This window comes from Cavia porcellus, unplaced genomic scaffold (assembly GCF_034190915.1).
Source record: "Cavia porcellus strain 051 isolate PalLab524CR breed Dunkin Hartley unplaced genomic scaffold, mCavPor4.1 scaffold_5, whole genome shotgun sequence".
In the NCBI taxonomy this organism is placed as follows: domain Eukaryota; kingdom Metazoa; phylum Chordata; class Mammalia; order Rodentia; family Caviidae; genus Cavia; species Cavia porcellus.
The window spans coordinates 82263014-82278974 of NW_026947488.1; the positions used below are offsets into that span (position 1 = coordinate 82263014).

The 15961-nt window shown below is 35.0% G+C and overlaps 1 protein-coding gene across 1 annotated transcript in view; it reads left to right on the forward strand.

Annotated features, from left to right (window-relative positions):
* Lekr1 (leucine, glutamate and lysine rich 1) overlaps positions 1-15961 on the forward strand; it is a 188704-nt gene that overhangs the window by 59947 nt on the left and 112796 nt on the right. The window contains 1 exon segment of the mRNA XM_063249239.1: positions 5255-5430. Coding sequence (XP_063105309.1) covers positions 5255-5430 — 176 coding nt within the window.

Genomic DNA, 15961 nt, shown 5'->3' on the forward strand with positions numbered 1-15961 from the left:
AAGATTTTCGTGGGGGATGTATGATGTGTTTTCATTCCTTTGGATTAGATACCAAAGTATGGAATTACTGGATCATGTGGTTAATTTATATTTAGTTTTTAAAAAATTGCCAAACTATTTTCAGAAGTGGCTATACAATTTTATATTCCCACCAGGAAAAAGGATTCTAGTTTTTCCAGATTCTCATAAACACTTATTATTGTCTTTCTTTTTTTTTTTTTTTTTTTTTAGATTATATCCTTTCTAGTGGGTGTGAAATATTATCTCTGTGGCTTTGAATTGTTTTCAGAATTACTAATGATGCTTATCATTGTTTCATATGCTTATTAACCATTTGTATATATTTCATGAATTATCTATTCAAAGCTTTTGCTCATTTTTGAATTAAGTTTTTTTCTGATAGGATTTTTTAGAGTTTTCATATATTATGGGTAAAAGTCATCTATATGAAGTATGATTTACAAGTATTTTCACCTAAGCTGTTCATTTTCTTAGTGGTGTGTTTTGAAGACAGAAATTGTTATTTTTGATGAAATATAAATATTTTATCTTTTTTTATGGTTTGTACTTTTGGTGGTATATTTAAGAACTACCTAAGTCTTGAGGTCACAAAGATATTTTTCTATAGTTTCTTCTAAATTTTAAGTTTTTTTTTTATTATAGTTCTTACATTTAGGTCTATGAGTCATTTAATTTAGTTTTCGTGTATAAGGTAAGAATTTATATTCATCTTTTTAAATATGAACATTCAATTTATCTAGCTATTTTATCCATTACTTTAGATCTTTATCTAGAGTCAATTTACCATGAATAGAAAAATTATATATACTCTGTTCTATTCCATTAATCTATATGTTTTCTTAACCACACTCTTTTGAATACTATTGTTTTCAGTAAGTTTTGAAATCAAGAAATTTGAGCCCTCCTGATTTCTTTTTCTCTGTTTTGAAGTTAATTTTGGTTATTCTGGGTTCCTTGCATTTCCATATGTATTTTAGGATCATTTTGTCAATTTTTGCAAAATAAACCACTAGAATTTTGATAGATATATTACTGCAGTTCTAATCACTTTGGGGAGATTTACCACCTTTAAATACTGAATATTTTAATACATTTTCATGGTTGAGCCTTTCAAGAGATCTTTAGTTCTCTTGAAAATGTTTTATTTTGCTTTCTTGTACTTCTTTTATTAAATTTACTTGTAAATGATTTATTCTCTTTGCTTATGAATGAAGCTTTTTTAATTTTATTTTTTGGAATTGATTATTAATAATAAAATTTATTTTTTCACGTGGATCTTTTATTCTGTAACCTTAGTAAACTTGTTTTAGTATTTGTTTTCATGTTGTTTGTATTTTTTTTCTTTTTTAAATTTCATTTTAAAAAGAATAGAATCCAACAAAACAAAACAGAATGAAGCCAATCAAAACACAGCAGTGAAAGTAGCACAGAACTTCAAAACAGGACAGTAGGAAATCAACAATGGCTACCATATCTTGCTATCTTCACAATAGTTGTCTGTACTATCAGACATAGCAAAATCAAACAAAACAAAACAGAATTAAAACCAATTAAAACATAACATTGAATAAAACAAAACAATAAATTGGAACAAAACAAAGCACTGAGAATAATACTGTACATTGTTATCTTCAAAATGGTTGCTCAGTTTACCAGATGCAGGGATAGAACAAAATAGTAAAATGGAACAAAGCATTGGATTGCAAAAACAAGACCCCCACAGTTGGCACAACACACACTGCCATCCTCCAAGTAGATGCTCAGACCCCTAGCCCCAGGTCTGCAGTCAACCAAACAACATAAGCATCAAGCTGTTCCCTTTCCCCTAGTTGCTATCTTCTCACCCTGAGACCTCTGAATCAGCAGGGGGTGGGTGCGGGCAATGCTTTTCTGATTTTTCAGCCTGCACACGGCTGGCTTATCGAAAGTCATGGTTTCGCTTCTGGTTGAGCCTCTTACAGATCAGCATGGTGGAGCTTATTTCACGGGAAGGCGTGGTTTCTCTTCTGGCTGAGGCTCTTACCACTAAGCATAGCACAGCTTGTTTCATGGGAAGCTATAGTTTTTCTTCTGGTTGAAGTTCTTACCCATCAGTATGGTGGAGCTTGCTTCATGGGAAGGCATGGTTTCTCTTCTTGCTTACATTTTTCTATATAGGAGGATGTTTCTACATAGAGCTCAGTAATATGCTAAGACCTTTTACCTCTACTTGCTTAATTATATTTATCTTAAAACACTCAGTCTTGATATCTACTTCCAGGCAGTTAACAATAGATTCTCTGTGAGAATTCCTCTCTGTTCTGTTTAGGCTCATCAGTGCTACTCATCTCATAGCAGCTGTGTGGCTTGCCTCACATTACAGAGAAGTTAAGGTTACCGAGTCAGACAGATTTACTATGAATTAAACGCTTAAGTTTCAGGTCCTCCCACTGGAGACTTCATTCCAGAGTTCTGGGAGGGCCACTGGTAAAAGTAAATGGTTTGGTTTTAATTGTTTAAAAATTATCTTTCCATTCCAGTTTCCTCTCTGTCCCCCTTATGATGTCACTATGCCTCTAGGGTAATTACAGGCTTGGGGGATCTCTCTAAGGGAAAGTTGACTGGAGAATCCATCATTATAATTGCCAGTTGGAAAGACATTTTAGAACAGTTTCAATAAAACAAGTAAAAAATTGTAGACTAAAAACTTGGATGTGTATGAATCTTTAAAAAATTACTGAAATAAAAGTAAGCATGAGCAGTGTTAGCAATAGAAATGATTCTGTCATAAAAAGCAAATCATAGCAATAATGTTCAGATTGTATCAAATAACTAAAATGATAAATTTTCAATGAAAGTTCTTGAATTATTTGATAATTCAGTGACTAGTGGTTATTCTTATACACTGGAGAAATTGTTTCCTCCTGAAGACAAAAATTACTACAATTACTAAATATAAAAGTCATAACAGGCAGGGAGTGGTGTTGTATATCTATAATCCCATCTACTGAAGGAGGATCAGATTTTGAGGCCAGCCTGTGCAATTAGTGAGACTGTCTCAAAATTAAAAAAAAAAAAAAAGTAAAAAATAAAAAGGCCTGGAGATGTGATTCGGCGGTACAGTGCTCCTAGATTGTTTCCATCAGCACACATACACAATGTAATATACTACTTCAAGGATGACATCTAGGATAAACTGGTTCATGAGTTTCATTATTTCCAGGAACATTTAAGAATTTTAGAGATGCCAGAATTCTTACACATAAAACATTTGGTAGGGATTTTCTTCAGCTTTGACAACACTGAATATTTATGTCACATTACTAATAATGAGCTACAAAGCCAGAGGTCTTTCTACTAAAAGCATGCTAAGTGAAAGGCTGTACAATTTCTATATCCTCTTAACATGTAAAATTCTAACATGATTCTTCATTTGTATAAAAAGATTGTGGAGCATGAAGGCAAAAATTGTAGGCAAAAAAAATTGTAGAACTGTTCAAAAAGTATTTTCCTGTATTTTGTGATACTAGTGAAAGCTATCAACTGTTAAAGTTTTACTTGTAGTGTTTTTTCTCATTCTATAGACAATTTTACACACCTTTAAACCTAGTTTTATTGTTACCACTTTTGTGCTTTTCAAGAAATTATATAGACTGAGGCTCCATAAAACTGGGATCTGCTTTTAGTTGATCGATTCAGATTTTTTGTTCCTCACCCTCATCCTCACAGAGGCATCTATATCCACATTTTTCCTGCTGTTAAATGTTCTCTTAGGCTCTGACTTCCCTGGATGCAGCTTGATCTCAACAGCTGCCCTACAGCACCTCAGGATAGGTCCCTTATCTTAACTTGCTTCTTGGTCCTTGTCTCTCTGCCACATCAGTTCCTGACTCCACATTCAGGCTTCCCATGCTCACATTTGACTCCTGGTTTGTAATCTTTCTCTGCTTTCTGAAATCAGCATCCTTCTTAGCAGTGCATGCTGATTAAATCATTATCACCTGCATGCTGATTAAATCATTATCACCTGCAGCTTCTGATCACCCAGGCCAACCTTACTTTCGCAGAATCACTCACGGAAAAGGTGAATCTTTCAACCTCTGTTTTCTGTTTGGCTTTTCTCAGGCTTTGCACATCTGTGTTTTTTGCCTCTGTGACTACACTCATTCTCTTTCCCTCTTCACTGTGTACACACTTGGTGAATCTCATCTCATGTACCATCCTACACTCCATCATTGCCTCTTCAGTCAGGAATCTTGATGGGCAGTGGCTCACGGTGACTGTTTCTTACTTTTGCTTCACTGCTTAGTCCTCTGGTACCTGATGCCTTTCTTTGAGGTCATCAAAGGCCTCCTTAAAACCAGATTAACAAGACCTTTCTTTAGTCTTTATCTGAGGCTTTGAACATAGACCATTATTTCTTCTTGAAATCTTCTGCTTTTTGTGATACTTTTTCTTCCTAACTCACTGCTTAGTCCTCCTTTTGAGAAATTTTGAGACATTCTTAAATATCAGTATTGTCCAGTGTGTTGTCATGAGCACTTCTCACTTCTCCATTCCTCCAACTGAATATTTCTCATTTCCTTCCTTCATTGGTCAATATTTATTAAGCACGTACAGTATCATGGGTCCTGTTCTAGATGCTAAGGAAGGAGATTATGATGAGCAAGACAGATATAGTTTCTGTACCAAAGATCTTAGTATACTAAAGGGCATAAATACTGGCCAAATAACACATTCCCATGGCTTCAGTCATCACCTTTTTGCAAATAACTTCCAAATCTATGTATGCATCAGGCTTGATTATTAATGAAATTAATAGAGTGTCTGGAGTAACAAATCTCTGAGAGGGCAAAAATATGTGATTATTTTGAATTGTGGCATGTGATAAAAGCAGTGGAAGGATGCTGTCACACATGATCTGACATTCTCATTTAGGCTCTTACCAAATTGTTCTGACCAAACTTTCTTCTCTACATTTTGCTATTGAATTAATAAAAAACTTAATAGAATAAATGTGTATAAATTTCTTTACAGTTAAAAATGGAAAAGAGTGGACATGACCATATAGTTCATTCTATTGGAGTTATTTCTGGTTTAAATGTTGCCTCAGCATATTATGAATAATACCTTTTACTTTCAAAATTGTCTCCATTTAGATAGTAGATTATATGATCCTTCTAAAATCATTTTGAAGAAATATTTATTATGCTATTTTTTAAAAATTCTAATGTTTTACTTTATTATTTTGTAGTCAAAGATTGTCGGAGTTCAACTATTTCTGGAATAAGACTCTTTCATTGCTTACTTTTATTAAAAAGGAGCTAACCACTATTAAAAATGAAATATATAATAATTTTCAGGACTGGACTTCACTGAAAGGAGAAGTTTTTCTACAAATTAAATCTATACGTGAAGCAGCCTTGACAGGTTTGTTATATATATTTAGAACATAATTGTTGAAAATAGTACAGCACGAGTAATGAAATAATGATATCTCATTACTATATGTGATAGGTATTACGACTCGCCTTTAAAGCCTGTTGTACAGTGGATAATCATTATGGTCTCTCCCATTCTGAAATTTAATAATTACAGGATAATCTAAGATAAACTACTGATACGTCTATTTTGATTTGTTAATTAGAGTCTGGTTATTTGTGTTAAATGTATTCATTTGTATTTAAAATTTTTCTTCTTTAATGACTGTGCAGTTTATGTCAGATCAACTTTCCCACAGATAATAATTTCTGGACAAAATAATTCCTTAAAAACAGTGGAGAATGGCCTAAACCAAGTTTACAAGGGAAGGAATGTAAGAACTTGAGAGGACATATTACTAAACGAAGGATGCCAAACTGAAAAGGTTACATATTGTATTATTGCAACTACAAAACATTCTGGAAAAAGCAAAACTATACAACATTGGTTAAAAAAAATACTGTTGTCAAACCTTAGGGGCAAGGAAAGATAGGTGAAACACAGAGGATTTGGGACAACAGTAAAACTATTCTGTGTGACACTATAAAGGGGCTATATTTCATTATGTATGTATCAGAATTCAGAATATGCAAGACCAATAGTGAACCTTCATATAAATATGAATTTTGAGTAATAATAATGTATCAGTGTTGGTTTACGGATTGGACCAAATGCATAATTCTAGTGCATAATGTCAATAACAGGAGATACTGTACATATGTAAGAGCAGGAGGTATATAGAAATTCTCTACTTCCTGCTTAGTTTTTCTATGAACCAAAGACTGCTCTAAAAATTAGTCTATGAAAATCATGGTAAATATTGAAAATGAACATGGAATTTGGTGGGTTCCTTCTTTTAGTTTTTAAAGGCTATTGGACTAAAGTTAGGATATAGTTTACACCATATAGAGAAGCAAAAAGTCTGGTAGAAATATGTATTCATTTTGGCCTAAAGACTAGAGGATAGAGATTAAGGCAGCCCCGACCTCTGAGAAATGAAGTAATGTCCACAGAAGATAGAAGGAAGGCTCAAACCTAAATCCTTGGCTTACCTCTTTTTGTTTTTTGTCTTTTTCATTTTTATCGGTACCAGGGATCGAACTCACAACTGCCTGCTTGCAAGGCAGGTGCTTATGCCGCTGAGCTAAATCCCCAGCCCCTTGGCTTACCTCTTATCTAAGCAACTCACCTACAGCTAAAACAGTTGATATTTTAGTTGATACATACCCAAAGGAGAGTCTTTTACAGGTTTTGAATTTGGTCAGATTAACTCTTTGTTAAGACAAAACAAAACAAAATAGAAAATCAGTACATTTGAAGGAACATAGCAGAATCCAGTCTTTGTAACAATATCTACAGTGTTCAGTATACCATCCAAAATTACTTGACTTGCAAAGAAATAGAATGTGTGGCCTTTACTCAGAAAAATAGACAGCCAATAGAAACCAACCTCAAGTTGTCTCATGTGACATATGGAAAGGCATAACTTGTTTTATTTCTCTTTGCTTTATTGTGCTTCTCAGATATAGCATATTTTAGAAGATTGTGACAACCCTGTGTCAAACAAATCTATCTATACCATTTTTTTCACAGCATGTACTCCCTTCAGTAAATAGAAGATCTGCATCATAGTTTGATAATTCTCATTATATTTTAAAAACTTTACTATTCTGCTGGGTATTTAGCTCAGTGGCATAAAGTGCCTGCTTGGCAAACACAAAGTTGTGAGTTCAATCCCGGGGGGGGGGGGGGGGAACCCAAACAAAAAAGCAAAAACAAAACAAAAAAACTTTACTATTGTAATCTTACCTGTTCCGGTGAGCTATAATTACTGATCTTTGATATTACTATGGTAGTTGTTTTGGGGCCCCACGAACCATGCTCCAATAAGATGATGAGCTTAATCAATATATTTTAAGTATGTGTTCTGGCTACTCTACCAACCAACCATTCCTCTTCTCTCTTTCTGTCCTTACACCTTCCTATTTTCTGAGACCCTATAATAATATTGAAATTAAGCCAGTTAATATTCCCACAATTAACTTAAAAAATTTAAGTGAAAGGAGGAGTCATGTATCTCTATTTTAAATCAAAAGCTAGAAGTGATTAAGTTTAATGAGAAAGGCTGTCAAAAGCCAAGATAGGTTGAAAGGTAAGTCTCTTGTACTAAGCAATTATCCAATTGTGAATGTAAAGGGAAAAAAGAAGCTAAAAGTTCTACTCCAGTGAGCATACAAATTATAAGGTAAAATAGCTTTTTGTCGATACGGAGAAAGTTTTATTGGTCTGGAAAGAAAATCAAATCCGCTACAACATTCACTTAAGCCAAAGCCTAATCTGGAGGAGTGCCAGGGAAGTGAAGACTGGCTGAGAAATGTGAGGAAACTACAGAAAAGTTTGAAGCTAGCAGAGGCTGGTTCATGAACTTTAAACCTTTTTTATTAACATAAAACAACAAGGTGAAGCAGCAGGTGCTGATGTAGAAACTATAGCAAATTGATGGATCAGTTGCAAATTAAATTGAAATCCTGCAAAGAACTCACCATTCTATGTCAGAAGAGTCATGATTTTAGAAAGGAAATCAAAGTATCAAAATAGTTTAGAGGAAGTTGATTCTAACCCTTTTAGATGATTTGAGGATTCCAAGTTCTTACTTAAGAACTGGAACTTATGCTCTCAAATTTTACCGCTACTTTATCAACTAAGTTTAAATACTATTTAAAATCTATTGTTATCATTTCAGCAATGATCATAGCAAATTCCCAGGAATATAGTCCATCCCAAAAAACCCAGCTTATTTGACTATTCATGAAAAGTGACTCTTTAAAAGTTTTATCATGAGCTCACAGCAATTGAGCAATTCATAATAATTCAGTCATATCTTCTGTGGTAAAATAGCATTCCTCAGGGGACTCTTTCATAAAAGGACTCAGTTCGCCAAAACTTCATTGTCTTATTTTAATAAGATTCCATAACCACTCTAACCTTCAGCAACTACCAGGCTAGTTAGTCAGCAACAGTAAACATCAAGCTGAAACATTCTGTGAACAAAACAGTTATAGCTTAACTGAAGACTCAGCTGATTGTTAGCATCTCTAACAAAAAATATTTTTAAGTTAAAATATGTACATTTTAGATATTATGCTGTTGCCATTTAATAGACTGCAATATAGTATAAATATAATTTTTATGTACCTGAAAAAATTCATTAAGTCACTTTATTATGATAATTTATTTCCGTGACTGGAACTGAACCTATGGTATCTTTGAGATATGACTATAGCTGATGAGGTTTTTAAATCAACTATTGTAACTATGCTCAAGGACATGAAGGAAACTGCTCTAATAAATAATAAAAAATGGAAAACATCAATAAGAAACTATAAAACTTGAAATTAAAAAAACCATCTAAAATAAAAATTCACTGGATGGAATTTTGCATTTACAGAAAAAAGAACTTAAACTTTATGGATCAATAGAAATTATTCAATATTGAAAATTCAATATAAACATCGAAAGAATAGGCAAATGTCTAGCTTTCTTAGGAAAGAAAGAATGCACCATAAATGATAAATATGGTTAAATGTAAAAGACTCCTTTTCCTTTGAGTGTCTTTAAAATTCATGCATTCATTTCATAGCAAGAAATATTATATTTTGTAGATTACAAAGTGTTAATATAGTGTATGACAATTACAGAATAAGAGAGGAGGTAAATGAATCTATTCATTGTACTCTTGCATGTTATATGACATGATGGGTTATTTATTTGTACTAAAACGCTAGGGATGTGTATTATACTGCCTACATAAACTACAAAAAAGCAAAGAGATGTATCTAAAAATCAAATAAATTGCTTTTTGGATTCAACATGACTGACTAGGAGTCCTGTCAGAGGTGATCAGAGAGCATATACTGAAGCTGGGTGATATGGTGCTTATACAGTGCTTTCAGTCAGAAAATTAACTGAAAGATAATACATGTAGATCAAACTTAACAACTAGATCATTGAAGAGGGGAAGTGGAGTCACTACAGTTGGTCTACACTGCTCCAGCGCCTGCCCCTCTGGGGTACAGACATTATGTGAGTGTTTCAAATATCTTCAGGGAACAAATGAATGTATGAGCATTGTGGAGGCTGAACTCCTGGGTCAGACTCAATGTACAGCAGTCCCTTTGCTCCATCATTTCTTCTCTAATCACCAGGGAACACTGCATCCTGGTAGCATCCTTACCAGTACTCACTGAGGGCAAGAGAAGCCCCACCCCTCAGGTGGCAGAGAGAGAATAAATGGGCAAACAGGGTCTGTAGATTAACCAGGGTGTGCGCATTCCTGCTTGTGGACTATGCAGACCCCTACCTGAGAGTGAATCACTTGCTTCTTCGTGAGGTTCCAGACCACCCACATTGCCATCTCATGCAGACACCACCACCTCTCTGCTCTGCGGGAAATGTGTTCACAGATTCCTGAAGAACCTCGCTGGAATGCATTCCGTTGTCATGCCTAGAGGGGCGTGGGTTCATAAACCCAGGGACAGCGTCATATTCTGCTCTGCCTGCGGGTCATTGGAGAGAATTCCTGAGACTAACTAGATTTATTTGGGTTTGCGGTGCAAATGAAAGAAGTGAATATGGTTTGGTTACTTGCAGTCAGACTGCAATAAAGGTAAGAAGAGAATCTTGTGAACACTCAGGCTTTTTGGCAAAGTGGTCATGTGTGAGTTTCACGTAAATTCTCTTGTAATACTTGATCTGAGTTCCTGCCAGCAGATACGTTGTGTGTGTGTTTTGATTTTAGTTGATGTTTATTTTCTCTTCCTCTTCTCATCTCTCTATCTAGTTTCTTCAATTTAAGCTCCCAAATCACTTAAAATAAATAGCCAAGGGAGTAAACTATCTCTTGACAAATAAAGCTGAAAGTGCCTAATGGAAAGGCAGTACCTTACTAAAAAGATCTTCATATCAGCTACAAGCTTCTCTCATCCAACTTGGCCTCAACCCTCAGTAGCAAAAAAGAAGAAAAGGGGAGAAAACAAACAAACCAACAAACCCTCAAATATACATACACACAGGAAAAGGGGTAACAAGCCAACAAAAGACTCCCAAGGTCTTCCAAGGGTCCTCACTCATCCAAGGAAGAGGCAGGGGACACCAATGGCTCTGAAGGAAAGCGAATACCAGGTAGCAGAGACCTCTGACTTGATTAAAGAGTTAAAGAAACTTGACTGAGTTCAGAGAGGATGTGACCCAAAATTTTATACAGAATGACCAGTGTGGATTTGGGGAAAATAAAACATTGGAAGAGCTGGCCAAAATGGTTCAAAATATGAATAACAAATTTACCAGAGACATAGAATGCACAAAAAAGTATCAGACAGATACCAGGTATGAAAAATTGTATAGAATTCATAAATTGTAGAAATAACCAATGTGAAGACAAAGTTTCTGCAATTAAGGACAAAATGGTAAACTCTGATGAATTATTCAGAGATGCCTCAAAAATAAGAGGACAAGAAAAATTCATCCAGAAAAATTCAACACTGAGAACACTAGCTTAAGGCTCTTTTAAGTTAGAAATTAGAAGACAGTATCCATGAAATAATAAATTTGCCTACAGAAATCATAATAGAAAATTTCCCAACTGCAATGAAAAAAAACTCCTGAGATATTATAAGTAAAATGAGAGCTGTTCAAACAAACAACAAAAAAACCCAAACAATTTGAGTGATCAGAATAAAATTTTAAAAAATTACATATAAACATAAACTTATTACAGCAAACTTCTCAATACAAATCTCAAAGGCAAGAAGACCTTGAAATGTAGTATATGAAGCCCTAAGAAAAACATTTTACAATGCAGATTAGCATATTCAGCAAAACTTTCCTTCAAAATAGATGATAAAATAAGAGTATCCATGAAAAAAATGAGAGATTTCTGAATACCAAACCAGAACTCCAGAAAACTCAAGAATGTCCAACACCAGTGCTATGGTTGATATATTGTGTCAACTTGAGACCTTAGCTTAAAAGTTTAACTGAGAGACTCAGCAAAGAGTCAGAGTTCTTTGTAAATATCCTTATCCTGTGCAAAGGAGGGCAAAGAGATTTTGGGAGTGCTACACCTACACTGGGTCAGTGTGTATGTTTGCCATATAAGGGAAGAGAAGAGGCTTGTTTTCTCCTTTTGCTCTATTGCCTGAAGTGTTTTGTGCCTGTGCCACGCCACTGCTTTGAAGCTAGCTAATCTTTAATTGAAACCTCCAAAAACTGTAAGCTAAATAAACCTTTTCTTCCCTAATTTTGGGCATCAGGTATTTTGTCTCAGCAAGGAGAGAAAAGTAATCAAGACAACCAGTGGTAGCAAACCTATAGCATGTGTACTACAGTGGGCTGTTTGTATCATGGAAAGCTCTAAAAGATTCACCATTACTGTCCTAGACAAATACAATGAAATCAACAAAGCCAAAAGTCCATATGAAATGACTAGATCAAGCAAAGCAAGTAGATAAATGTACCCAAAAAAGTCATTAACAGAGAAAGAGTACACACTATTGGGAATTAATTAATACTTGTTAGTAATACCTCAATGTTAATGGCCTTAGCTCCCTAAATAAATGACAGTTTGGCAGGCTGTAAAAATAGAATCCAACATTCTGTGGCATTCAAGAAACTCATCTAATGCAGAAAGATATTCATTGACTAAAAATCAAAGGATGGAAAACAGTATTTCAGGCGCTGAGTCCTCCAAAACGAGCAGGGGTAGCAATTTTACTCTCAAAAAGTAAACTTCAAGTTAAAATCAGAAGAGACAAATAAGATTACGGCAACTACTAGTTAACCCAACAAAAGGAGAGATTGGGTTACTGAGAATCCAAAAAGAGATAATACCTGTAAATACATAGGCGCTGAATACTGAAGCACCTCTCTTCATAAAATAAATATTGATAGGCATAAAAGAGCAAATAAACATTAATATAGTCATTGTGGGTGACATCAATACCCACTTTTCAAAGAGATACATCACCTAAAAAATCAATAGCGAAGTAACAGCTGAGCCACATCCTGGAACATGGAGTTAATAGGCATCCTCAGTGTTCTACCCTAATACAATGGAGGACACGTTCTCTGTAGCACACAGAACAAATCACATATTAGTCCAAAAAGCCTGCTTTACTAAATATAAAAGAATCAAAACTACTACGTGTTTAACATTATACCCTTGTGCAGTGAAACTAGAAATCAACTGTAAAAGAAGCCATAGAAAATTTAGAAATAGAAGAACTCATGCTGGCTCTATGAAAGACCTGTTAGGAGGATCAATAAACAAGCTGTAGGCTGGGAGAAAATATTTGCTAATTATGATAGTCAGTTGACTAGTTGTCAACTTGAGTGGGAATGCCAGCTGATTTGAGTTATTACGGTTACTGAAACAGTATAAAAAGAATGGGAAGGAAAGATTTTTGCTCATCTTTGAAGGCACTGTTGTGGCTGCTTTTCTTTGGGAGAGTTTTGAGGGGTTTTCTTTGAAAGAGCTTTGGCTGCTTTTTTCTTTCTGAGACTGTCAGTCCTCATCTTCATCTTGGATGTCATCTCCTGGCTTCCAGCACAAACCCCTCAGCCTTCCAGCTCACAACTTTCAACCTTTTGACACAGGACGCTTCAGCTTCCGGCACTGGCCCTTGGGCCTTTCTGGTGCAGACGCTTTGGTCTCCCATTACAGATCTTGGCCTCCTGATACAGACTTGCTCAGGACATTTGGTTTCCAAGCTCTTGACTGGATCCTTAAGGTTTCCAGTGCACAGATGTCCTGCACTCTTGTGCATGTAACTCTGTAAACACTGAGCAGTACACTATCCAACAAAGGACTTGTACTGAGAATAAAGAACTCCCAAATCTCCACATTTACCTAAAAAGTCCAATTAGAAAATAGTCAAAGACTATGACTAAACTTCTTATTTCATCAAAGGAAGTACACTAATAAAAAAATTACTTTAAAAATGTTCAACTTTATTGACCATTAAGAAATGCAAGATAAATGAACAGTAAGTTAGTAATACATTGATGTTAGAATATCTAGAATTTTTTTCTTTTGTCTTTTTCATTTTTATCAGTACCGGGGATCGAACTCACGACCACCTGCTTGCAAGGCAGGTGCTTATGCCGCTGAGCTAAATCCCCACCCCCTTAGAATATCTAGAATTTAAGAATTCTGACTATATCAAGTATTGAAGAAGACCAGAAAAACTAGATCAATTAATATTTCCAGCAGGAATGTAAAATGAGAAAGTCATTCTAGAAAATAATTTTGCAATTTCCTGTAAAACTAAAAGTGTACTTTTTAGCAGTTTTATTCATAATAGCCAAAGCTGGAAATAATCCAAATATCTATCAGATGTAGGGTAAAGGACAGACTGCTACATCCGTTCCATATATGACTACTCAGGAAAAAAATGAATCCCAAGAGAACTTTGCTGAGTGAAAAGAAAACAATTTCCGAAGCTTACTTAATGTATGATTCCATTTATGTAGTACTTTGGAAATAGTATTGTAGATGTAGAGAACAGATTAGCAGTTTCCAGGGATTAGAAGTGATAGAAACAAATAGTGGAAAGTTTTACTATAAAGGAGTAGCAGGAATCAGATTTTTTGTGATACAATTTTGTATTATGAGCTTCATGTAGTCACATGAAGCTACATGTATTATAAAATTGCGTAAAACAATATATATATCCCGTGAGCTGGTGAAATCTGATTAAATCTAGATTGTGCCAATATAAATGTCCTGGTTTTGACAGTATACCACAGTTATACAAAATGTCAACACAGTAGTGGAATTAAAGGGAACAGGACCACCTTATACATTTATTTGCAGTTTTGTGTAAGTCTGTAATTATTTCCAAATTTTTAAAAAATTAATGGCACGAGGAAGGGTTGAATCTTTGCCATTAGGCTTGTCATAGATACAGGAGCGTTTAGTTTGTAGGGTAAGTTAATTCATCTTCACTGAATTCACTTTCCTAATTTCATGTGAGAAATGTTGTAGCTTTTTTTTTTTTTTTTTGGAGTTTTTCCTTTTTATCGGTACCAGGGATCAAACTCATGACTGCCTGCTTGCAAGGCAGGCGCTTATGCCGCTGAGCTAAATCCCCAGCCCCTGTTGTAGCTTTCTTTAGTTTTGATATCTTGCTGTACTTTTCCACATGTTACAATATATTTTACAAACAAGTTTGTATTGCAGACTCTTACTCTTTTAATGTCAGATATAAAGTCTCATTTGGCATGAGTAATTATTTTAGGGACAGTCATGCTCTCTAATGGAGTCAACTTGCTAACCTAAGCAGTGTCATTTTAGTAAACAATAGATGACTGCATATGCAGGCTACTGTCTGTCATTTTCACTTAAATGTGACAGTGCAGTTACAGTACAGAACAGTTTATTTAGCCATAGAAAGCCACCTTTTTTTTAAACCACATCCTTTGGTTGTCCTTGTTTTTGTCATCGTTGTTGGGGGGAGGGAATTCTGTTTTGGTTTGGTTTGGGGTGGTTCTTCATACTGGTGATCAAACCAAGGGGTGCTTTACCACTAAACTACGCCCTTAACCTTTTTTATTTTTTGTTTTGGGGTAGGGTTGCCCTAAATTGCTCAGGACGGTATGGGAATTTTCATCCTCCTGCCTGTGGGGTAGCTGGGATTAAAGGTGTGTGCCCTGTGCTTGGCTAAACGACATTCTTGCTCTTGCTTGTCACCCCCTTTAGTGCATGCTCTAGTTTTGGTGCTTTGCTCACTGTTTTACTTCTGCTCTGATGGTTTGCTGGCTGTGCTGTCTCTGCTGCCTTGTGGGTCCGATATGTCTCTATTGTTGGTCTTTCCTGATCCGTGTTGCTACCATTCTTTTGTGGTGACCCTAATGGCAATAAACAAGACAACCTTTTAGACATCCAGTCATATCTGAACCCACCATCCAGCCTAGGATGGACCAAACAAAAAGGGGAGGCCGGATGAACTCTCTGGAAAAGCAAACTATCCATATTTTCACAAAGACCACATCCTCATAGTTGTAGTTGTAAAAATTTTATAGTATAGTGGGCTGGGGATGTAGCTCAGCGGCATAAGCGTCTGCCTTACAAGTATATGGTTGTGAGTTTGATCCCTGGTACTGATAAAAAAAATTTTTTATAGTATTGTTTATATTTATGTTCATATATTTTAATGATTATGGCAACAGTGTTGAAAATACTGGTGAAGGATGAGCTTGATAATTATTCTGATAGATAATATGCTCCATAAATTTCTCAGTAAATGACATAAAATTATCACATTTAAATCTATATAGACCTGTAAAGACATTTTTATTAAATTTTGAAAATAATGATAGATAATTGCTATGATGAATTATGGCTCCATGTGGGGCAGCATACTATTAGAAATATTAAAATTATTGTTTAGCTAATAAATTCCTTCTTTCCACAAATTTATTA